This window comes from Mastacembelus armatus, chromosome 10 (genome assembly GCF_900324485.2).
Source record: "Mastacembelus armatus chromosome 10, fMasArm1.2, whole genome shotgun sequence".
Classification (NCBI taxonomy): domain Eukaryota; kingdom Metazoa; phylum Chordata; class Actinopteri; order Synbranchiformes; family Mastacembelidae; genus Mastacembelus; species Mastacembelus armatus.
This window is the reverse complement of record NC_046642.1, coordinates 4,919,058-4,945,676: the sequence shown is the minus strand read 5'-3', so window position 1 is coordinate 4,945,676 and position 26,619 is coordinate 4,919,058. Positions and strand designations below refer to the sequence as shown.

The window sequence follows — 26,619 nt, the reverse complement described above, 5'->3', positions numbered from 1 at the left end:
CTCTAAAGCTCTGTCTCCTAAAGCTCCTGTGTCTAACTACAGTTTTCTTCTTTTCCTCAGGACCTGGAGATTGTATACTCTTATCTGCATGGGATGGAGGCTTTGTCCAACCTGAGAGAGCACCAGCTGAGGTGAGTGTCTGCACACTTTCCTGCTACTTCATTAACATAACATAGAACTTGAGATTTTAGCCACATGAATATAAATGCAAATTAAAACACAGCGTCAACTCTTCAGTGTCTATTATAGGCCTGGGTGGAAAATCAACACCAGGCTGCAGCCAAATGCTGGTGAAATTTTTCTGTTTTTCTATTCCAGCAGCCACTCTGTCCTCTCACCACTTGGCACATAGAAAGATTTTTTTTTTTCTTTTAAAACCATATTTAGCTGCTAAAATCCAGCTGTTACTATAACATTAAGAAGTGGATTTGAATTATTACCATAAAATATCTAAAACTCAGATTAAAAAGCAGGATGATTGTTTATAAGTATGTGTTTGCCTTCATTAGTTTATTAGTTTTTCTAGATAACATGATAAGATCAGTGGGTGTGCGTGCGTGTGTGTGTGCGTGTGTGCGTGTGTACACATTACCATGATCCAAAATGTAACAACCTCCAACTCTTCTCAAAGAGGAATATCATTTGGCTTTAAACAAACGTGTTCTTCAACCATTGGACATTAAAACCTGGATCACAACAATGGGATAATTTTATTCAGGCTTGATAATTACCCATGGATAAAAAAGAATCTTTGCTTTCTTCATTTGTTTACTGACTCTGTTGTTTCACATTGACCTCTCAGTACTCTAAAGGCTGTAGAGGTTTGGTTTCTTTTCCAATGAGTGGGTCATCAGAGAATCAGAGATGTTTCAAGTTCATCAGGAATTTTTCAGCAGCCTCTTTTGAAATAATGAGAACTTGACATGTAAAGAAAATGACACATGTTCACAGACCAAGTGCTGTTAAAGGGAAAATTCACAGATTTTACAAAACAGTTTTGTACAGGTCTACAGCGGTACTACTGCATATGTATAACACATTTTCTCCTAACCTCTGCTTAAGACTGTTGGCTCATGATTACATGAGCTGATTTTAACACACCTGACCAAACTGTCTATGTTTTCTGGGTAATGTAGGTGCCTGGTTTTGAGAAGAAAATAGTATAAAAAAAGGCAAAATCTTTAGTTCCGTTGCATCAATTTTTGATCCTGATAACTGCCTATTGTGTGTCCAGAGTGTAAGAGTGCATTGCTTAATTAGTGGAAATCAGGACCCCAAAGTGTATGTGCTGGATCAGAGGTCTATATTGGTGCGAGACAGTGTTTTAAAACTTTGGAAAGTCATCACCTTGGCAGTTGTTTCTGTGAAATCACACAGATCGTAAGTTGAACAGCAGAAATATGGCATTTAAGTTACAAAGCAATCTACCAGGATTGGCTGCTTCTGCATATCTGGACCCCCCCCCCCTTTTTTTTTTTTTTTTTTTTTTTTTTGGCATTTCTCTGTGTTGGCATCCTCGCTGTTTTGACTGACCTCACTGATTGGCAAATTGATAGGGATCATATGGGTCAGTTTTCTCTATTGTAGCCGATTCAGGCTGAAAAGATAAGCACGTTCGTACATAAAATCCTCAACACTGTCCAAATGTCATAAGTTAAACTGACATGCACACTGACTTCTGCTCCCCACATGATTTTGCCTTTTGCCGTCCTATCAGTAGATTAGCTTTCCATTCTGCTGTGCCTGGCATAGATTTTCCCAAACAGTGCATATCAGAAGCCTATTCCCAGCATGCCTTGTGTGCATACATGTGGATTATACTGGCGAGGGAACAATGTAACAGTGCATGACCCGTGAACTAGAACATTCCTCTGTGTAACCCCTCAGAGGCCTCCCACCCCACAGTAACCCCTCTCCCTCCTCCCTGTGTGGGTCCTGAGGAGTGTCCTTGTGGTCCCAGTGACCAACTTTGGTTTTCCTAATTAAAAAAAAAAAAATCCCAGCTATTCAGAGATCCCGCAAACTATGGGATTATGTTATAGCTTTTTTCCCCTCCATCTGAGAGGAATGTGATGTTTTTCTTCAGTGGTTCTTTTCACAGAGACTTTTTTTTTTTTTAGAGCCAGGCTTGTTTTCCAGCCCTTGTGCAATGAGGCTACGGCATGATAGCTGTCCCAACTATTTTTAAAGCCTTTTGTGTTTGATCAGCTACTGTTTTTACTATAGTTGCCTGCCTACAATGTTGAGACATACTTGTGCTCTTCATGTAGATGACTTTTTCCAAACTGTACATGGAGGAAAAAATGAACACCTAAGACCTGATAGTAAACGTTTACTCCAAATCAAAAAGCAGTTCAAGAACATCTGCTCTGCTAAAGAAAAAGAGGGGCTGGTATACTATGTTTTGGTGGCATAGAAAAGCAGCCTCTCAATTTTAGATTTTCAGAACATTTGAGAATTAGTGGTGGACCATAAAGAGAGATTCATAAAATATTACAAGTTTAGTTTTTAGTGTTGAGCCTCTGCAAACAAAGACCCAAGGTTTCTTGGCACTAAACATCCATTTTACAATACTAGGAAGATCCAATGTCCCTTCAGCAGTAACCTCAGCAGACCATAACACACATAACATGACTCACAAGCTCTTGTTTTTAATCTGGTGTTGCTGTTCTCTCTGTCAGTACAGAGTATAACCCAGATCTGGATTAAAACTATCAGCATCAAGTATGTTTGCTTGAAAGGCATTCTGGGAAATGCAGGAAATCATTAGTTCTCGGTTTGCCAGAAAGGAAGAGAAAACATTTAATTTAACATTATCTATCTCGTCAGAGGGAATGTTTTTATTCTTTAACATTCTTATTGAAGAGAAGTTATTTCCTCCTATTGTTTTTCTAACTGCATTTCTTCCCTCTCTCTCCTTTCTGTTCCTGCAGGATGATGTGCGAAACAGTGCGTTATGAGAGACACGAGGCCAACGAAGTGCTGTACTAGTAAGTACTACATTGTTTGCAGTGTCTGTCTACTCAAAAAGCAACCACATAACAACACAAAAATCTGGGGACAACTGATGCTAAATTTGAGTTCTGTTAGATCAAAACACATCCTGGTCCTGGCTTTTACAGACTTATTGATGAGCCCATGCCAGCTCCACACAGTAACCTAAATAGAAACACATTTGTACATTACAAAATCTGTCAAACTTGTCTTTATGAAGGTGTGTGCATGTGTTAGAGTGAAACCACTCTGATGCTCTGCTGAAACACGGAACCTAGAAGGGATTTCCAGTCTAATTTCAGCTTGATTCAATAAATCACTACCTACTGGATCGGCAAACAAAAACTGTAACTGTAATGGCTCCTAAAAGCATTTCCTCAATGAGGTGAAACCTGACTAGTCAAAAGTGGAAATGCTTATGTACTTCCTCCTTGAGCTATGTGTTGTGGAGAGTTAATATGATTAGAAAGGTGTATTGGCAGGTATCAGACAGCTTCTGAGTGCCGTTGGATCTGTTTTGAATGGCTACCACAGCTGCAGTAAAGAGAAAACACATATAGTGTTTGACTACTGCTGCATTTTGATGTTTTCCAAACACCCATGGTGTGAATTAAAATAGTTAATTAACTCAGAGCCTCAAGGGGGTAGAGAAGGTGCATTGTCCCTTTTCTGCCTCCTCCCCAATGTGCATACATGTGTGTGCATGTTGGGGGGTGATGTGGAAGAGTCAACATCTCATTAGAAGCCCACTTGGTAGAGTGGGAGCTGATTAAACAAAAGGAATGCAGATTAAGTGGTGGTCGCATAATAAATTCCTTTAGGTCACCGATACCTAATACTGCAACAGACACACACATGTATTTGTTTTTGTTTTGTTTTTTGTTTTTTTTTACATTGACTTACATTAATTTCTTGGAGAGCTCCTCTAACTTTAATTATACCCACTACTTGCCTAACCCTAACCTTACTCTAACCTTAAACCAAGTCATCACCCTGCAATTTCATCATTTACATCGCAGAGACCAGCATCTGTTTCCCATGAGAAAGGCACATCCTCACAGTGTGAGTGGCTAAAAAGGTTTTGGTTCATGCAATGATATCACTCACACACACACACACACATGCACAAACACAGATTATATATATATGTGTAGCCTAACCTAATTAAGAAGCGTGCTCTTAGATGTTCTTGCCAAATCTACTCTTAGATGTTCTTGCCAAATCTACTCTTAGATGTTGTGGTCTGAATCCTAAAGAGACATATCTGTTTTGGCCTATCTCCACAATAAGCTGACATTTTTCTTATAGTAAATGGAGCTTTTCTAAAACACTCTTTACAGTAAATAAAGCTGGCCTAATGCTGGCCTTGAGTTCAAGTGTGGATAGTGATGGAAAATAGTGATGCAAACCATCCCAGGCAGGGTCATGTAGTTTCTCACCTCCAACCCACTCTATAATCATCACTGACACATATTAGAAATGGTTTCTTATGTAAATATAGCCAATTACAGAATGATGTTGTTTCTAAATAGTACTAATGTTTATCTTGTCAGACAATTTTCTGATCATAAAAAAGTGAGGTGAAGTGCAACAGTGCAGAAATGATTATTTCCCTTGATGGCATATAGTATTTATGAGCTGCAATCGTTGTTTTAGCCTGGTCACGTCGTCTGAGAGCAGAAACAGAAATACATAATTGACAGCAACTAAATCCTGTGTAAAGCACAATTCAGTAGAGGACTAAATAGACATTTAATTAGCGGAGACAGGAGTAACTGGGTTAATGTTAGCTGTGATGTATGTTTTGAGTTATCTGTCAAAACAGTGACAAAGTTGAAGAGTTTGGGCGGCTTTCCTACCCTGTGTGGACAGATGACGATGAAAACATTTAAGAGAAAAGCATAACTGTCTGTGCTTTACTTAGTTTAGCCCCAAGGCAACAGAAACACAGCAGGTCATTTTCTTTTTCCTTTATCAGTTCATTTAATTTACACGTGGGCATGCTTCGATATTTTTTCTATTTGTGTTTTGGAACAATGCTTTGTTTTAGTGCGTTTATACAGTATATGTGTCCATGTGTTTGCATGCTCACATGTATTAACCTGTAAACATTGGCTGGTGCTCTCGACAAGGACTGTGTTAAAACAGCAGCAGTTCAGATTGACTTTACATGATCCCAATCAGCCTTTTCATGTGAAAATACAAGCTTTTAACTGCCTGTCTTCATTTCCTCGTCTGCTTGTAACAACAGCAATAAACTGCTGGAGAATGAGAGCTTTAAAAATCAATGGGGGAATTTAATGTGATAGTATCTCTATTAAGTTGTAAAAAAATGTATAGATTTCACATTGGGATGTTTCTCAGACAGCTGTAAAGACGGTTCATTTCCTTAAGAAATGACATTTATTTTTAGAGACACCATGATGACTGTTGTTAAAAGGATTTCTTTTAGCAGATTCATACATCAGTGATAAATGTCAGGTTTTGTTTTCCTGCAACTAAAGTCTAAGAACTTCTTTTTAGTGATGCCACTTCTCTTCAGCAACAGTAATAAATGTCATATGTATGTAGATCATTAAAAAAAAAAACTTTAAAATTGGAAATATACATTTGCATTTGTAGGGAATATGCCTTGTTGTAATGCAACTACAGGATGTGTTAGGATGAAAATCTTCATCCTGCAAGTGAAGGAGGAAAACCCCTGAACTATATGAGGCCATTTCCAGGGCTTGGCAAATTTCTATTAGAGTGTCTGATTATGTGTCACAAGCAATATATATTGGAAATAGTATGTTTATGTGATTTGGAGAAACCTCTCATAAATAAATTATTGGGTAGCTCTACGTGTCACTGGTTCAAATTAAAAATTAAAATCTGAAATTAATATAACTACCTAATGCTTGGAAGCACTTTTAGATTTTATGATATAAAATGATAACAATAATATAAATCATTAATCATATGGCCAAAATGTCTGAAGATAGTAATAATAGTAAAAGGTTTACTGTCCTACATGGAACAGAAAAACATCCAGTCTTCAAAAAGCATAAGCTAAAATCAATGACGACAAGAAATCAATTATCAAAGTAGTTGCAAATTAAATTTAGTAATAATTTCAGATGTAGATTTTATTGGAGACTTTATAACTCTTGAATGAGTTCAAAAGAATACGTGAAATAAGCTTTAGAGTCATGGAAAATCGATTTATTGCTAAACTAAAGGTATAAATGCCTGTACTTCATGTAAATTGGAACCAAATTTCAGTGTTTGGCAGCCATCTTTCTTCTGGGCCTTCCTCCCTTGATTTACGGGAAGATAACATCCAGAAGAACATTCTGTATAGAACAAAAATCCTGGCAATATATTTGTTTTTGTTTTTTTTCTTTTTCTACAGACACCCATAATGTTGAATTAAACCACTCATATTCATACTAATGGCCTAGTTAATGACCCACTCACTCACAGCCTCACTCTGGCTTTTCTCTGATGGTTGGCAGTCCTGGAGTAATGAGCATAAGGGTAATAGTTATAAAAGCACTCACTTTTCCTGCGCACACGTACACACTCAATATCTCTTGAAAATGGCCCATACTGTGTGAGACTAAACCTGCCAGGATTTACCATCCAGGGATCATAGTGCTAAAGCCCTCCTGAGATGGAGGCTGACCCAGCACATTTCAGAGTGGCTTGTGAAGAGGGTTACCATCAGACTAATATCCTTATTAATGTCAGCCTTTCACCTCTTTAATGCTCTGTCAGTGCAGTCCTTGAACCCTTAACCATTGTTTTGTAAACTTTGTACATCAATTGCCATTGGAGTGAATAGTGTGAGTATTGTGGCAAAGAGTTACTGGTCCCACATGATCTTGGTGATCATGATCTTTCCTGATGCCATTTAAGGTACTTTGTAATTGTAATGGCCCATTTTTCTCTCTTTTCTGACATTTATTGATTAATTGATTAATCAGCAGATTAACTGATAATGAAGAAAATAGTTAGTAGTGTACTGTAATATGTTCTTATATTTTATTTTAATTACAAGGAATATGAAATTCAGGCCATGTGCTGCCCACATTGTATTTCATTAAACAGTTAATGTAAGCAGCGTGTTGCATAATATTTATTCATTATCTGTTAGAATTGTAATTGAACACAGTTTTCTTTCGCTCTACTGTTTGTTAGTCTAAGTGTTATCATGATTTTGATTTATCTCTTACACACATGATTTTTTTTTCATCCCCATGTGACTGTCATGCTCAAATCCTATTTCGCTGTCACAGGCAGAGAGCAGTGTGAGCTGATTGAACTCATGAAAGAGGAGATAAAGAATTTGCCTTTTTGACAGCAAGGAGAGAAAATTTATGTTGAAAAAATTACGTTTGCAATAACATATCATGACAATACTAAGGAGTAAACAGTTTGCTGGCTGTGATATTTTAACCTCTGGCCAAGGTTCATAGGGAGCGATGTTCCCATGCAGCTGTCGGAAAGTTGTCCTCCAAATGCAGCTCCTGTTCCATGTGACACTTTGAAGCCACTGGTTTTCAGAAACAACATCACAGCAGAGTAGATGGGGAAATTGACAAGATGATAGAAATGAATCACATCCCAGTGAGCAGTCGCCTTATGTAATTATACATTCCAGTACAGACTGTACAGTATGTCTGTCCCTGTCATGGAGACATTAGTCATTTGATAAGTATCTGGTGGAGCTGCTTATTAAACCGGGTGAAATAGCAGGAAAATGGCAGCAGGAAATATGTTTGTGTGTGGAGGAAGACAACCTCCCTAACAGTTATTTTGGTGTTGTGCAAAATACCAAGTGTGCAGTCAGACATTTTGTGTGAGCCCTAACGTTGTATGAATGCTTCATTTCATAATGTTGGCCACACCACTGTGGTGTTGAGTGTCACTTGAGAGTTTCATGATGAAAGTATCTTAACAATACCAATTTGAAATGACCATATATTTAGTTCAGCTTGATTATATTTATGTTGGGCCACTCAACTTGCCTTTGAGTAGACAAACCTCTTTTGTTTTAAAAATCATGTCATCCCACCATCCTGTCAGTTTTAACCACATGCCGCCTTTAATAAATCTCCTGTTCTTGTTGACACTGGTGACTTACTTACTTTCTTATTGTTAAAATATTTTTTTTTAAAAACTGCAAAACCTATCTATGCATGAATAAACATATATAGTTACTTTGATTGCCAAATAGTCATTTACTTATATAGTATTGCTAGAAAAATGTATCATGTCTTAAGAATCCCAATACCAAATAGATTTCTGCTTCACTAATTTATGTGAATATTAGGTAATATGCAATTAAGATGTCAAGTATGTTTTTTTTTTTTTTTTTTGCTGTTATAAAGTAATTCCAGGTCTTTAAACAGAACAGTGATCAGAATGACTGTGTACATAAATGTCAAGTGATTATGTCCTGTTAAGAGTTGTGAAGTAAATACTTGAACCTACCTAGTAATTTACTGTTTCACATATTCAAGAGGTATTTAATTGTTGAATAATATGTAATTGTTCTTTTGTAAGAGTCTAATCTGATTTTGACTTGATGCTGTAATCCCCTTGTTTTACTCATATAACCTAGTTCCCCACTGTTAAATACTTTCTGGTGGGGGTTTTAATGCATGTTTAGAATTTGACGATCACTTTCAGTACGTGTGACCTAGTTCAGTCAAGCTGTCAAGTTTTCTGTCTCCCACTTTTTTGGTGTTGGATCTTCTCTTCTTCCTCCTCCTCGTTCTCAGCCATGCGAGATTCTTTCCTTGCTCAGTACATCTGCGCCCTAGCAATTAATAATTGAGCATTTCATTTGTGTTGTATCCAAATGCAAAGAGGAGCCATAAAAGGATGCAGCGGGTGTAGATGGAGGCAGACGGAGATCAGTAGAGGAAAAAGGAAAAGAATAGGGGATGCTGGGAGGATTTGCAGTGTGTCAGTAGGTTGTGCTGTCTGCAGCCTCATTAGTTCTGCAAGGAAAGTGTGAGGCAAAGGAAGCAAGCACAAGATTCTGTTCTGATTTAAAAAAAAAAAAAAAAAAAAAAATCAGTCATGCTAGTTGTGAATGTGTGTGTTTGTGGGGCTAGGTGTATAATAAAGGCACCCTTTCTTTACCCACCATGATTTTCTAGCTCTCTCTGGTGTCAATTAAAAATTCTCACTCAGACCAGGTGAAAATGCTCAGTGATAATCACACAAGCGTCTTATTAACACTAGAGCACTTTCAAGAACAAAACCCTGATTTCAGCTTGATGAGCAGACATTCTTGTGCTGTGACGAGGTGACGTCTCAGAGCACTGACTTGTAAACAGACGGTTGGAGGCTTCACACAAAGGAAGATTCATTTGAATTTCAATATGCTGATCAGATTCTGTGCATTCTTAGGAAAAGATAATTATAGGTTTTGTACTTTCAATTGAAGCATAAAATTAATATCTGATGCTGACTGATAATAAAATATAAATGTCTAATTTGTTTTTTTACATTTCAAAATCATGATCAGACTTAAAGGTATAATTTGACATTTATTTGCTTTCTGGCAGGGTGGATGAGAAGAACAAGACCACTCTTATATTTGTATGACATGGCTGGTTAGCTTAGTTTACCATAAAATTTCAAGTGAAATTGGTACCTTGTTTTTGACCACACATTTTTGTACAGATTAACTGAAAAAGAGTTTTTTTTGTCAATGCATATAATTGCCATTTGAGACAGACTAGATGTTTCCCTGTTTCCAGTGTTTGTGCTAAGCAAAGCTAAATGCTGTGTCCTGTAGCTTTATCTTTGGATGATGAGAATAAGTGAATAAAATCTTTTATTTAAGACTTTATAATAATGCAATAGCATTTAAATTTTAATTTTAACTTTAATTAAATAGGGATACATAACATTAGTTTTTAGTTAAACAAAATAAAACATGACAAAGATACACTCCCCAAAATGAGACATTTAATCATAATCTTGAGCAACATGATAATTATTGCATAAATAGTGCAACTATCACTGCAGAAAAAAAGTGAAAGTAGTTTTTGTTTACTGGCATGGCTCTTTTTGTTCACCATTGCTGTCACTTTCAAATTCCCGTAGAGAATGGTATCAGTGTTACGTGTCATGAGAATGCTTCCTTTTCTGGATCCCTACTTCCTTTTTACTGTCAGAATGACTGTTATGTGAGCCTTTTGATGGAAAAGTGACACGAAACCATCTTATCTTTTCAAAATCACAAGTAATCAGAGATTGCTTTAATGCTTATTTTACCACTGCTAAATGTACACTGTTACTGTGCTCAGCGCCAGTGAAATACGTGTGTTAAAGTACAAGGAACCTCATATTTAGCAAAATCCAGGATAAAATGCGACTCAAAAACAGTCTACTATAAACCATGATGGTACATCAGCAGTTTCCTCTAACATGTTTGTCCTTTGAGCCCTGTGGCCTAGCTGCAAATAAATAAAAGTAAGGATTCACTTTTTTTTATAAGTCTCTATAGCATTTGTTTACATTCGCACTAGGCTAACAAACATAGCCTCTTTGATAATCCTGCATGTACGGAGTACAGAAGACTCCATATATATCAGTCTTATGAGATTATCTCTCTGCAATCCCTCTGGTAGCCATTAAAGCCCACACATAAGCAAGATGAGTAAGGATTTTAAACTGATGCATTTTAAAAACTATGTTGCATGCTTTAATAACACTGACAGCCTGGATTTAATATCAGAAATTTATGTATAATAAGTTGTTTATCTCAAGACAAATTCTTCCTCACTAGAAACTTTGATGTTTCTAAAAAAGGCCTGCAGTTCACTGCTAGTGCCAAGTAATGTTTAAAGCCTGTAAAAAAAAAAAAAATTTAAATAGAATTCACTGGTTTAGTGTGGTGCTGGTGTTTGTGTTTGTTTGCCAGTCATGCTTTCACATATTGACTTGACAGCCAGCTGCATCATCCAGGGGTCAGTCTGAGTTTACTTCATCTGTGGTGCCCAGTTTTCTTGTCTGCGTGTTTCAACAGGGCCATACGTGTGGGTGAATGTGAGATAATTCCTCAGTTCATTCATATTTCTTTTTAACACTCTTTCATTTTTCTCCTGATCCTTTTCTTTTCTTAAGTCTGTGTCTGGCACTGTCTGACTTTGCAGATGCAGCTCCAATACATAAATATGCAGATAAAGCAAATGACAAAGAAACATTAATAAAATTAGTGAGTGTAGGGTTGTCACAAATATTGATTTTTGTCACTGATTGGTCCATTAAACAACAGGAAAAATTCCCGAATTCAATGTGTTCTGTCTGTGTTTTGTCGGACCAACATAAACAAAACTAAACATAAAAAATTTACTAATAAAGATAACTAAGAATCCTTATCCACTGCATTTTTTGTATTCTTGCTTAAAACATAACAAAACAATTAATTGATTACAGCTACTCCTAAATATCTGTAGAATTTGTTTCTAGTACATTGATTTGGAAAAAAAAAAACTATACCCTGAAGTTGATCATTCACTAGTTTGAAAGTGAAGACACTCAAACAGATAATTAGATACAGACCCAAATGCAATACATATCATAACAGATTGATACATTAAATATATTTGTCAAAGAGTAGATATTGTTTTAAAACTGTGTGATTTTTGGATTTGTAGATTTTATATTGGCTGGTATCTTTGTAGGTTATTCAATGTTCAAAAAGATGAAATTTCAATGTTCTCTCTCTTTCTCTCTGTCTTTCAGTCCAGACGACATAGGAAGTTGCTGGTACATCCTATTATCCGGCTCTGTCTTCATCAAGGAATCCATGTTCCTGCCCAGAAGCAGGTAAGATTGTTGTTCAGACATTTTGGGTCCACCCAGTAGAGCCTGTTTAAATTGGTCACAAAGGTATATAAAGCAAAAGCTAATCCTGGCAGGAAAGAGTCAAGTATAATTTATTCTTTTTCAAAAAAGTTTGTTTCCCTTCTTATTTGCTTGCTCTTGTCCAGAAGAGGCAAAGGTGATGAATGCTTTTATTAATAATGTTGAGTTTAGAAGACAAACCTTTAAACTAACTGCAAAATGATTTTCTTTTACTTTGTTAATGGAGAAAATTCCTGAGGGGAAAGTGACCACTGCTGCAGTTCAACATTGAAAAGTATTGAGCAACAAATTTATAATTTTTTTAAGCAGTGGGTGGAATCTGAATGTTTTGGCTTTTCAAACATTTGGCAGCAAATTGATACTCATGATTTTAATTTGCACACAACTGCACGTAAAATCCAAAACACACTGATTTCTTGCATACATTATTTATATTCTTTTATGGGGAAAGTCCTAAATGAAAAAAGATGAAGGAAGAAAGCATGAAATGCACATTATTAGAAAAAATAAAATTCACATAAAAAAGACAGTACCGAGGCAGTTGGAGAGAAACTAAATATTCACATAGATTCTTTTGCATACATGCTTTCTGTGCATGTATAGAAACTTAAGCAAATTTACAAAATGCCTCATCACAGTCCTAACATTTTAACTCTGGTGGTGCAAACTACTCTACTACGGTATTGAAGCCCTTTAGAAATTAGGAAACAAATGACATATTGTACATGTACATGCTGATCCAAATGTGATTTTACTGCAGTTGGCAACACTTTACTTTATTCCCCCGTCTTTCCCACATCACTTAAAGTTGCCCTTTTTTATACATACATCCTTATAAACCCACTGGCAAATGTTTGTTGACTGCCTATAAATAAGTAGAATGGCTTATGTATGCAGTTGTTACTCAGGGATTTATAAAGTCCTTCATAACTGAGAGCAAGGAAACCACACTATATATATATATATATATACATATATATTTATATACAGTATACACACAATATAAATATAAACATACATCTTATTTACCTGTTACTCCAATATGGTTGATAGTGTTTTGAGTCTCACTGCATATTTTATGATTTGCATACAAGTTGATCCACTTTTTGTAATAAGGTAGAGTTGACAAACAAATAGTATTTATTTATAAGATTTGAGAGCACCTTCAGAGGACTTAAGATTTATGTTCCTCTCTCTAGCTCTGTCATCAGTTCACAGCAGTGGTCACCACCTCTGAAGCCAAGACCCAAATGTTAAAAAGCTGTGATTTCACAAGTGGATCTTTTACATCAACCATTGCTGTGGGCGTCTTGAAAACAATGATCTTTTCATCCGTTAGGCTTGCATAACACACCTACGGCCACTCAGTGCTTGAGGCCATCACTTTAGCCTGTGGAGCAGCACAGTCTGGAAGTACAGCAGACACTGTCCAGATTCACATGAACGTGGGAGGCATTTAAAATGGAATTATAAATGTGCCAAAAGCTGCTCCTCTCTTAAAAATAACCTTTTCCATTTTGTCAAGGTGAATGTTGTGTATGGGATGCCAGAGGGGGATTTGCACGTATTGGCAGATTAACGCTAATGCCTAACTGCAGCCACTGGGGAGGAGAGGGCCCTGAAAATGTTTACTAAGCATATGTTGCAAAAAGGCCTGTGTAGGGATCCACCCTGCTGCATTGGACTGTATAGTTAGCACTCTTTGTTTTAGAGATATGTACACTGCATTGCACAAGATTGTTTGTCAGTTACACAAAATTATATTCAAGTGTGGTGTGTGATATCAGTCTGACTGGAAGACACCTGACACTGTCATACTTACAGCAGGTGTGTCAGTGTTATCATGTTTGAATATCTCTGATTGTTGTGTTGATGAATTACCATGAATTGGCAGCTTTTTAAAGCCAAAACCAGTTGTATTGATTTGTCACTTCCAGTGTACAGCATATTTCAAACATTTTCTTCCTCATTGTTTTTTTTTTTTTTCCTATTCTGTCTGAAAAAGAGAAAGTCCATTCTGCCCTACCTAGTCTAGAGAGGAGAAATGGTGAGGGCAAAATGATTCAGTGGGGAAATTGGTTGTGACATGAGGAACTGAATGGAGTCCAGTGGGACGTCCAGGAGCTTATAAAGATGTGGTGGAATTGGGTTTCAGATAGGCCATGTCCAGAAATGGCTGTTCATATCTCCACTGGCAGCAAGGTTGAAAACCTGATATGCCTCCATCATTCTCTTACTGCTGTCCTCCCTTTCACTGGTAGCTGTAGTGAGATATGATACTGGGGGAGATAAATGACTCAGTCATCAAATGAAGAAGCTACAGCTCTGTGGCTTATTTAACTCATGGGCCAGGGTGAAATCAAATCCAACCCAAATAAATACTTAATAAATGGGTGACACAGACTTAAAACATGTGCATGCACACTTTGTATAAACATGTAATTAAAGGAAATCAGGATTTTAGAACTACTAATGTCAGACCACACATTATGTTCTGTTGTTCTTCATAACATACACCAGTAGGGCATCAGCAACAGACTTGACTATTCCACCTAAAAGTGCCAACAAGTGATTTAACATTTTAATGAGTGACACTGAACCTGGATTCATTTTTTGTCACTCAGCGAGGAAGTTAGGAAACTTGTTGTTCCTTCGTATTTGCCAAAATGAGTGTGATTGTGAGGCTAAGACATACAGAGGTGCGTTGAGCGACTTTGCACCCATACGTATAATTAATTAGATATAATGTTTCTGATGCCAATACAAAAAGATAAGATAAACTTTAATTGTATTAATAGCCAAGCAATTTTAGAATGCAGAAACAATACGTTTGGAAAAACATGAAACCACTAACATTCATAATGACTACAACATAACAAACATTTAAAAAATATATATTTTTAGTTACAGTTTTGTGGTTAATATAATCATCTCTCAGTATTGAAACTTTTAACTTCCACCCTGATATACACTTTGTTAACCTCAGACTGGTTGTACTTCCTCTCCTGCATGCTGCTGTTTGCCTTTGCTGTCAGAACATTACCTCCGGTCATCCACAGAACAGTTTCCTGATCCACCACTCCTTACATTGGCTAACAAAAACCACAACTCTGAACTGAATCAGCTCATATCAGCAACCAGGATTTGATTAAGCAAAAGAATGTCAGCCTCATCACTTTTGTCTGTGTGAACTACAGGGAGAAAAAGGTTGGTAGAGCTCAATACATTTCTTGACAGCCGCCAGCAGCCCAGACAGACTCATCTGTCACTGGAAATGACAAATTGATCCAGTAATAATTTGCGTCCATTTGAGCAAATATGGGTCTTACTAATTTCTTTTCAGTACTGCTCATATACTGGGCATTCTGTGTTTATTGTCAAACAGTAATCAGTTTGTGTTAATTTTTCTTTTCTTTTTTTTTTTTACTGCTCACATGGATGAAAACAACACTTAGAAATGTAGATTTCGTGCTTGTCATTCTTGGATTGAAAGTTCATGTGGCCAGTCATACGGTGTAGGTTTCCTACCTCTGGTTGTTGAAGCATGTTTATGTGCATCATTACAAAACTGACTTGACAGCGATGAGAAATATGTTCTCTTTTTAGAAAAGCAGCGTATTTAACAATGCCTTCTCTGGCTGTTGCCAACATTGATTCACATGACTGCTGGTACTAGAGTAATAAATCCTTTCATAGAGTTGTGGCTGCTTGCTATGCACTCAGATCATTAAAAAAATAATAGCTTTTGATTCATCATGAAAAATAAGGGTGACCAGGCTGTTTTCAGTTCTAAGTTTAATGATTGAGTGCTGAACAATGTGGATCTACTGTAAAGTGCACAGTTAACTGAGCTTAGAGGGGAACTCCATCATCAGTATATAATACCACTCAGCTTGAGAAAGCCACTGTATATTTTTTTTCCATAGCTCTGAAGAAGACTTATCAAGTCTGAGAAAATATGTCTGATGATGTTATCAGGGTTATTTTGGCTCAGGTTTAGAGGCCTCAGTTATGTAACAGAATACTTTGTGGGAACTATAAAATCCAGTTTTATTTGGAGCTTTACTCTTATTCATTTCAGGATACCTCAGTCACTGCTGGAGTTTTTGACCATTGTTTGAAATCTCTCTTTCACATGTTATTCCAACTTTATGGAAGTGCAACACTTAATCACACCAAGAAAATAAGCAAAGACGGAAGCAAACTTAAGATTTTAGGTTCAGGTAACAACACGGTAACACTCGATCCCCAGTTAAGTTTATGTATGGATGGTTGATGTTTCTCACAATGGAAAACTATGAAGACAAAAGGCAGACTTCATCAAAAATCGGAAGTGCAACCCTCCTAAATGAATAAATAAATTGTTTCCAGAAAACAAAACTACTTAAAAAGCATTTATGGTTTTTATTTTTCCTCATTGTGGTTTTAATTTTGATTTAGATTTTTGATTTAAAAGAACATGTGGCTAATTGTAGATGCAAGCATAGAAACAGATTAAAAACACATTTTTCAACCAGATCTAGTGGACAGTTTTCTGGGACATGCTAATTGGCAGTGATTCCAAATGTCTAAATTTAATCAGTTAAATAAACAGCTGAACAGTGGATGAGCACATGCAATAATGTACAGTCTACAGAACAGAATCTAACAGAAATTTCCCTCTTTATAATGAATCACAGCATGCTAGTAATTTATATATCTGTGTAAGAAGGACTTTTTATTTATGTGAACATAAGTTGACATTTCTGTTTGCATTCGATACTAATTTTCAACATAAAATTGTATTTAAACCATGTGTAACTCAACTGACAGAGACAAAGGACACGATTGTCATATCATGCACCTTCAAAGTTGAGAGAAGAAAACATTTTAAAAGAAGCTTTTAAAAAGGATATTCTTAAGTTGATTCTAATTGAAACAGTCTCGTAATGGGAGTAGTGACATGTTAACAGAAAGATGCTCGAAATAAGATAAGACTGGGCAACATTATTAGGCACTAATTGAAACGTGCATACGGTACATAAAATACTCTGACACAGTAAAATACTGAAAGTAATCTGCAGCTTAAGTTGGCCTGAGTTGCAACTGATTTTTTTTTTTTTTTTGTAATTACTTTGAATTAATGACAGGTGATTTGTTTGATTCATTATTGATGATGAAATCTAAGTTCAAGTTTTCAGTGTCGAGAGTTCATGAGTAACCTCTACCGAAAAGGGAGGACAAAAACTGTCCACTCCTACAAACACGTTGCTCTTTACTGGTGACGACACTCTTTTACATAACACATTCCCTACCCCAGTCATAATGCCTAACCTGAAACACAACCGCAACCTAAATCTAACATTTACCCTAAAGCCCAGTCTTAGCCCACAGACAGCCCTATGGTGGTTTGAGGACTGGACACACAATCTGAAACCAAAATATCCTCTCACACACATACACGCACGCACACACGCACGCACGCACACACACACACACACACACACACACACACACACACACAGACACGGCCCTCCCTCACCCCTCCCTCACTTATGTGTAACTCTGTAGCAGGAAGTGAGTTGTCCGCTGGAGTGCTCACTTTAGTCAACACGCTACATTACAGAGAGAGAGCAAGAGGGAGAGAGAAAGGGGGCAGGGCCATTGGACAGAGCCTGATCCACACACACTTTCAGAGCCACACACTCCCATTCTTGTACACCAGTCCCACTCAGCAGCACTGTAGTGTGGACAGGACGATATGCAGTCACACCAAAGTCTCGGGACTTGAAACGTGCTCACTGGACTTACTCTGGACTAACAGCTGGAGGATATTTTAGAAGGAGGGATCCCCTTATCTTATCAGGTGGCCGTGTCACTCTGAATGCAGTTTGGACCAGGGGTGAGTGTTCAGGCTACAGCAGCGCTTAGCTCCCATGTGTCGGTCTTTTAAACTTTGCCTTGAAACTGCCCTGTTTTTGGTTATAATTTACAAATCTGACTTGTCTCCAAACAGTGAGCTGGTTGCAGTAAAACCTTGAAGTCTGGAATGTGAAGCATAACTTTGATGTTATTTTTGATTTGTCAGTGTGCACAGTGTGCTGCCAGTAAAAGGGGTGTGTGCTCTTCATGTTTGTTGGGGTTAGACATGAATTTTGGCAACTTTGAAACCAAAACAAAGATGGAGCTCCTGCTGTGGGGAGAATGTATTAGAAATCGATGATTGATATATCTTGGAAAAGTTTTAGCAGCTAGCCTAGTCGCTCCCTCTCCAAATTCTATTTTATTGCTCTATTCTCTTTGCCATTGCAATGTCAGTGAAGCTGTATTTTGGGAAGCTAAAGTCACGAGTGTATCGTGCATTCTTGGCAGTGGTGTCAGCTTCTATTTCCGAAGTGACAGGGTTCAGGTTCTAAGCAAGGGAAGCAGTCACATTGTTCCTCCAAAGAATTCTGTTTGTGTTTGCCAGGTGAAATATGATTGGATGGTCATCTGCAGATGATGCTGGTAAACTCTTCCAGCCTTGATTCTGTTGTCACTGATCAGGAGAATTGCTCGCGCCACTCCTTCCTTCTTTCTCTCTGCTGGATCTAAAGTCTTACATAACCAGGAAGTTTAATCTTTGCCCTTGTGAAGGGTCTGATGGGTTAAAAAATGGTATACCCTGTCACTGCTTGTTCAGTTAGATGGTTTAACAGAATAAGAAGACCATCACCATCCCCCTTCTATACCAACCAGGGGTGCAAATTAGCCATTGGACTGGTTCAGTCAGACAGCAGGATGGATCTGAGCATTTGGCGGTGGGCTGCTGGATTCGCAGCATGATAGCCTGGTGGTGCGTGTAGAATGACATTCTAGACGCACAAGCTTGTTGGAATGCAAGGCAACGGAGATGTCAATGAACTGAGAGTCAGCTTCAGGGTTTAATTTGAAAATGAGATATTCACTGCCTGTGAAACAAGCTCAAACAAGGTGTCTGTAATCTGAGAACATTTTTTGACAGATTTATTTTTCATGTGCATTCCTTTTCAGTTGTTTTTACTGTTTACGTGCAGGTTATATAAACTATTTTGTGACTAATTTTGGCAGTCAATTTCATTAATTTCTTATTTTGGAGCTGCAAATGAATAGTACAGGTAGAGGCTGCAAAATGATATAAAACCGGCAAGTAAGTCATTGGCTCACCAGTGGGCACAAGCACACCAATTTCATCTGCATGTCATGTTTGAAGAGTAGGTGCTACACCAAGCCATGCATATTAGGGTCACAGTTTGTATTTTTAATGGCTTCTGCAGGGTAAATTCCCCTTGAAGGGACAACAAAGTGCACTGAATAGAATATGGTGATTTTTCAACATTTGTGTTGTACAGTCTGCATATACAATATGGAGCCTTCTAGTGTGGAAAGTATGACACAAATAACATTTTCTCCAGCTTGTGCTCTGTTACAGAAGAGTTGCATGCCTGTTCAATCATGTGACACCTTTCTTATCTTTGCGTCACCCCTCATCTGTTTTTTTAAGTTTGTCAGCCAGCACACACTGTAGTAAGAAAGTTCAGACTTACATTTATACATAGATCTGAATTCCTCAGTGCTGAATTATTCATAGTTTGTAGATTGTCCATACACTTGGGCATCATTAGTAGAGATAGTAAAAATTAAATATTAGTATAGGCCATTCTCTGCACTGTGTGATTGCTGCAAGATGCCCACACTCCAGCCTGCCATCCACCAAGAGAATTGAAGGTTTATTTAAGACATATTATATTTTAATATACATTCACCCACAGGGCTGGTCTGGTACTTTATGTTTGCCCAGGACTATACATCTAACAGTGGAGGCTTTAAACGCCAAACAAGACACTTTTGTGTTATTAAAAAAAAAAAAAACCTCCCGCCCCCTCACTCTCCACTTCCATAATCCCCTCTTTAATATCTCACATTGCCAGTGGCATTTGCCTACTGCAAAATGGAGGATTGGATTACTAATGTCAGGAATGTAATGGGAGAACACTTCACTTGTGTTTACGTTTGATGGCCTAACTCGTTTTTGTGATACGAAATAGGAAATGCAAAATCACTATTCCTCTTTCCACAGCAGAGCGAACCAAGGCTCAGAGCTGGTACCAACTCCAAAAGCATTCGTTCGTTTCTCTAAAGCTGCTGCCCAGCTGACAAATCATATTTGCTGGAAATAAGTTCCAGAAGAATTAGAGTGTTTGTCTTGTGCGGGAGAATGTCAGCAAAAACACTGAGTAAGCCTTCTGTGTTATAGCGCTGTTTGCCCCTATAGTGGAATTGAAGCCTGTGTATGTCGGGGATACAGTCAGTTAAAAGGCATTAAACTGAAGCTTAGGCAAAGCAAACAGCCGCCATCAGCATTAAACTCCTCCCTGCCTTTAATCACTCAGCCCGCTGTCGTCTGGCCAGTCAATCATGTTGTCTTTGATTCCAGTTTTTAGGCACCAGGTAACTGTGAATTATGACTTGTTGTTCAAAAGGAAGGGGAAAATTTGTAGTTTTGGCAGAGGAACAACCAAATACCTGACAAAAGAGGGGAAAAACACAAAATGCAAAAGAGGCTTGCCTGTGGGAGGAGACAGAAAGAGAAAAGCAAAGCCAGCTTAAATGGACTTTTAGAAAATAAGGGTGCAATACTCAAATTTTGCTCTTTGCCAAAGTGGCTGGTAGAGTATCGCCAGCTTGTTTATGTCCCAGCCTAACCGACATGTATCCACAACATGTAGTCACAAGCCCCAAAATCGTTTAGGTCATGCTGTGCCTGAAATCTGCACCTGTTGGCATGACTGATGAAAACCGCTACCTCCACAGCCTCGGTGCAGGTAGCTACACATCACTCCTCACAGCTCACTTCATCTTCTACTCCTGGATTTACTCACTTCGAAGAAATGGCTGGAGAAATCAATAAACCCTTCTTAAGACCTGAGAATAATAAATACTTTATACAAAAAAATTAAGATAAAGAAATACAGAAATAACTATCAATTATAGAAATCTTCAGATTATTTTCAGTAGTAATTCACTACTGTAGTAGTGTCAAACGTAGTGAAAAATGTACACAATTAGCAGATATTTCTTTAATTGCTAGTTTTTCCCAAATATTTAGCACTAGCTTTAGAAATACCTCAAAAGATATAGCGCTACAGATAACACATTCTTTTCTCTTTTGCTTTCTTAATGACTTTTTTAATCGACACAGTGTCAGAAAATAATAAAATGCCTAGTCATAGTTTCCATATGAGGACTTGTTTTTATACAACCAACTATATAAAACTCAGACGTATTCGGTTTAACATAACAAAAAAAGAAAAAAAGAATCATAACATTATTACATCTCTAAATCACTCTAGGCCTCTGGCCTAAATTAAGATTTAAAGAGAAACATCTCACTGGTTTAACATCCCAGATAAATAATGCAGGACTGTGACACAAATTTGACAGCGGTCTGTTCTTTTGAGGTCACTTGAGTTTATCTTACAGACCCAGTCAGCAAACAAACAAGATGTGGGCCACATTCTTAATTGAAAGATGTTAAAAATAACAAACAAGCAATTCCTTGTTTCTGTTCATTGAGGTCGGACACTGGACAAAGGCAGCATTTTTACCACGCCCACAAGTTGGATCTCCTCATGCTCAGAATTTCCAGTTGCTGCCCTTCTTTGAGACATTTTGGTCTTTGCTGCTTTTAATATTCCCCACTTCCCTCCTCATTAGGAACGAGGAATACTGTGATGTCATGATAGTGGGCTTTTCCAGAGACTTGTGGTTCCCTTCAAGAGGGAGGGGACATGCTTAGAGCGAGGAACTGTCCATTCAATGCTGCTCTGTTTTGCATTTTCCACAGAAATGCTATACTGCATATTTAAAATGACTGGCAGAGGAAACTGTAGGCTTCCACACATTTGCATTGGTGGCTGTGAGGTTCTCTAAATAAATATGCCAAGGTGCTTTCATTTGCAGATTATATGAGCAAATACTATACACAAATTGTATTGCCACTGTCTCCATTTTCTTTAGTCATATGGTAGCCTCTAAGTTCTTATTTTTCTTTATTTTTCTTTCTCCTCTAGTTTTGGGAAGCGATCAGCTGGTAGCCTGCGACGTGGATGTGAGTGCATTGTCCTGGAACCCTCAGAGATGATTGTGGTGAGTCCCTTGCATGCAAACGTCAAAGGCATTACCTCTAATATACCCACCCTCAAATACACCACATAACACACACAAACTAGAAGTGTTCTTCTTATTTTGATTAAGACTTTTTGTCATAAAGTCACAGAGGAATAAGGAAAATAATTGGATCTAGCTTCAACAAAAGCTCATATTGTCTTAACTTTTCTAAGACCTAATTAGTTGTCTGCAATGTTAGCATACTGGAAAATCAATTACTGTACTGTACTGTAGGAACAAACTATAGCACCAAATTACCAACAGCACAGGAGTAATAAGAAGTATATTTTGGAGTACTGTCCTCAAAAGGTGGTCCTGTAATGTTTTGTACTCATCTGTGTAAGTGCCTCCTGTTGATATGTTTATCACAGCTGTATTTAACAGTGCCTGTGCTGGAGTCCTTCCATCTGGAGGGTGGAATTGCTTGAATCCATGGTTGGCACAAACTCTGACCCAGTTTCATAGCAAATCAAATGTTGGCTCACCGACGTTGTTGAGCACAAAAAAAAAAAAAAAGCTAAATTATGACAGGAAAGGAGGTCTGCAAAGTTGAATCTAGTTGTTTTCAAGATATTTGCTGTTCATGTGAAAGGCTTCAGATGCAGCTTTTTAAATGGAATAGTGCTGTTGTTTACTGCCATGAGAAAATCACTTTCCTATCTGTATATCAATGGGGCACCGATAAATCATAGGGACATATATGAATGCCACTAATGATTATTTAATCATAATTCAGTAGCTAAGCAGTTGCAGGCAACAGTGTGTTGAGACCAGTAAACAAGGCTGTGCAGATATTTTGACAAATTCTTACTTCAACCAACCAAAGTTTACACACTGTGGATATGACCATTTTGGTTGCAAGCTGATCTTTTGGCCTGGGCTACGATGCAGATTTGATTAGATTTTGGAAATCACACTCACTCACTCACACATAATTTCTAGCATGTAAAACATAACCAATGTTATGTCAAGATGAAAAAAATGACTTGTGAGCACTGCTGCAGGCACAGCACATCTCAGTAATCTCCCTTTCACATGCTGTAATTGCCGTGTCTATGTGAATGTGCGTTGTAAATGGGAGCTTCTGTTAACTGAGCTTCTACACTATCCAACGCACACAGACCCTTAGTAAATAACACTCTCTGCTCTGCTCAGTGCAGACACTTTGTGGCCTTACCCCTTTTTACTGTTATAGCTGCCAACCCACCCAATAATTACTGAAGAGAATTTTATTCTGCTGGAGCGTAGATACATACGGATAAAAAAACCATGTTAGAAATTTCCCATGCACACAGAAAGATGCAGATCTGCAGTTACAAACATGAGCAAAGGCTTCACATGTGAAAAGAAGAAAATAACCAATCACATGCTTGTACTGTACACACACACACAGATGCAAACATTGCTCAGAGATTAGCAGTTAGATTCACAATCACACGTATGCTCTCACTCACTCACAGCTCCCTTGCTGTTGTCATGGCAGCAGTTGGTACAGCAGAGCGAGATTTTAGTTGTGTAATCCCAAAGGCTGAACCCTATGAAACGTGAAGCTGCAGTAAAAGTAGCAAGCAAAAGAAGAGGAGGAATTGGCCCAAAAATATAAAGAAAAAGAAAAAGACTTAAATATGTCATTCCATCCAAAGCTGCGAGGCAACAAAATGGTCCTGTTGCCAGAAACACTGAAATGCCAGAAAACGGTGGAGTATGACTTCATTGACTGCAATGCAAAAGTGGCATTCTGTGCCAGTTTCCACTTGGAAAATGTTTTTCCTCCTTCCAGTTCATTCAGAATGGAAACTTGGATTTAATCTTGTTTTAACATGTAATTTCACTGTTATTAATATGTTTTAAAAAAGACAGATTTGAAAGTGTGTCTATTTCTGTATTCATCTTTTACTCCACCAGGCTCCACCTCTGTTTACCTCCGTCAGTCTGTTCCCCACTCCTCCTCTCTGTCGCCCTCCTTCACTCCAACCTCCTCACTCAAGCCTCTGTTTCTCCATCTCTCTGACTCTCTTTTCATGTTGTGAACACCCTTTGACGTAGGTGTGCCTAGTGCAGCCCCCACACACTTCTATTTTTACGCAATGAGAAGGAGGAGGTGGAGGAATCAGAGTTGGAGTACAGGAGGGTGGGGTTTTTAACATGAGAGTGTGTGTGAGTATTTTTGGGGGGAGTGGAGAAGGGCGTGAATGAAGACAAAGACAAGTCACTCCCCCCAATCTTTCTCCCTCCCTCACTGTTATTTCCAGGTGGACTATATGGATGAAAATGAGGAGTACTTTCAGCGACAAGCCTCGCACAGACAGTCCCGTCGCCGCTTTCGGAAGATCAACCAGAAAGGGGAGAGGCAGACAATCATCGACACGGTGGATCCGTACCCCACCGGAAAGCCGCCCATAGCCCGGGGATACCACACGGTGAGTTGTGTCCTGCGCGACAGTTTTGTGTTTATCCTCGCTGTTGTGGATTGCTGTGCGCTCCAGAGGTGGTTCACTGTTGCTCCGTTGCCATGTTTGTGCAGTGTCTGTCCAGCTCCTTCTTCAGAGCTTGTTATGCAGCCATGCTTCTAAACATTGCTGAAAATGTGTGGTCCCTAGTAGACCAATTTCATGTTTTCTCTCTTTCTGATGGCCTTAGCTGACCCTGGTTGTTGTAGGTTGTTGTGTTATGTTGTTCATTGTCCTGAGGAAGTGTGCACCTTGAGCCTGTTTTCCTAATCGCCCTCCTTGTAGTGTTTATTTGTTGCTTTACCTTTTCATACTAGATTAGAGTTGTTAAATTTTTGTGTAATAGCTTCTGCTGGCTACAGTGTGTTTTTCTGTTTATTGCATAATAGTCTGTTGAGCATAATCCTTAATAGTTTGTGTTGTACCTGCCTCACCGAACCTCTGTATGACTGCTTATGACTGTCAGTGAAGTCTTGCAATGTGAGATTTTATTCATGTTTTCTGCACTTCTTGTGCCCAGCAGTTGCACCTCTACACACACTTTAATAGTTGTCATCACTGCAGATCTGATGGTTTCAGTGTCCGCATATTCCAAAGTAAAGCCCAGGAGCATGGCGTCTATAGTTCCATGGAGCTGAAGAAATGTGCTTAACTGCTCTTTGCATGTTGCTGATGATCCTTGAATCAAAATAATTTGAAGTAGTTCAGTTTGAAAGTTGTGTGTGAAAGTGCTGGTTTCCAACCAGGGGATTGAAAGGGTTGTGAGAGGAATAGACATAGACTTATAACTTAAAAGGTGAGCGATGCAGATTTTGAAAACATTTTCTCATTCTAGCACTAGCCTATTAAGATGTCATGTAGCTAAAGAAATCCTATGAAACGAACTGATTTGCATTGGGAAAAAGTCAGCTTTATCTCACTTTTGAAGTATATGATTTCATGCATGAAGTAGAGTTTACTTTGATTGCAGTCGTGTTTGTATTTTTAAAATGCATTAGGTAAAAATAGAACATCTGTGTAGAGACCAAACAGAAAGGAGAGCGTAAGGGAAAAGGAGACTGTTTTAGGGTTCTGACTGTGCTTTCTTTCTCAAGTACTTTAAAAGTCTCTTTCCCATTGAGCTGGTGTTGACAGAATTATTCAAAAACCAGTGGCAGTTTGATGATAAAGTTGTGAAACGCTGTTCTCTTAAATAAAATCATATTAGAGCATGTTAAAGGCAGAATCATGCAGCAAAGTAATAAAGTAAAGATGTTGACAACAATCACATAACCCTATATTCAAGGCAAGAATGCAGTTTATGGTCCTGATTTTTTCTATGGCTCATTCAGTTTCCGTGCCAGTCTCTAGGATATGACTCCAGCCGTTGTTGTTGTGCTGCACCAGACCTGCTTTTCTTCTTTCCCTGGGAATAGGAAGCAAAGCCTTTTCACGCTAATAATGTAAATACCCAGCATGGAGTTGCTGCACACAGTTTTTCCTGTTCTGCACAATTTCACTGCATTCTCTTCATTCCTGATGCTCCCCTGGGTGTTCTGTCAGTGCACCAGATCTTTTAGGAACACTTTGAAATGATCACACATAAAAAGAAAAAAATGCGGCAAACGTCATCTTCCTCCTGCCTCCACACAGCCCCACCCTGTTTCCTAAATTTAGACTCACTGTGGGTTTTTTTTTTTTTTTTTTTTTTTTTTTTTTAATCCAAGATGCTGCACTGAACTTTCTCATGGCCTGACATCTCCTTGTCATATAACCAACTCTCTTCGCTATAGTACCGTTCCTGTGGGAAGGATGGAGGAGGCGCTATGGTAACCAGCAGTCCCAAATAGGCTCTGCTCGGGTGCTCTCAGAAGTACAGTAGGGATGGGAGCTAACTTAACAAGAGTGCAGTACAATGCTGTTACTGCTGACGACAGAGGGGTGGAGGGTAGCAGATCGACAGAAGCTGAATCTGTGCAGATGCTAAGCTGACATAGCAAGATAATCTCCAGCATTTAAAATGCAAGGCAACAGTCAGATTTCTTTCCCTCCTGCCCTGAGGCATATTTAGGAAGTGAGAAATACAAGGAGAAACTTTTGATTGAAGAAACTAATTTTTTCTAGCAGGCAAGATTTTTATTCGGCTTAGTCAGTG

At 38.2% G+C, this 26,619-nt stretch overlaps 1 protein-coding gene across 11 annotated transcripts in view; it reads left to right on the top strand.

The window, feature by feature from the left end:
* rapgef2b (Rap guanine nucleotide exchange factor 2b) overlaps positions 1–26,619 on the top strand; it is a 94,567-nt gene that overhangs the window by 24,508 nt on the left and 43,440 nt on the right. For 9 of the 11 annotated variants that reach the window (XM_026329850.1, XM_026329848.1, XM_026329846.1 and 6 more), the window contains exons 2-6: positions 61–131; positions 2,934–2,990; positions 11,746–11,829; positions 21,939–22,014; positions 24,288–24,455. In XM_026329850.1, coding sequence (XP_026185635.1) covers positions 61–131; positions 2,934–2,990; positions 11,746–11,829; positions 21,939–22,014; positions 24,288–24,455 — 456 coding nt within the window. Of the gene's footprint in view, positions 1–60; positions 132–2,933; positions 2,991–11,745; positions 11,830–14,932; positions 15,076–17,548; positions 17,750–21,938; positions 22,015–24,287; positions 24,456–26,619 lie in introns of those variants that run through there. The other 2 variants (XM_026329852.1, XM_026329851.1) reach the window with 2 other exon arrangements.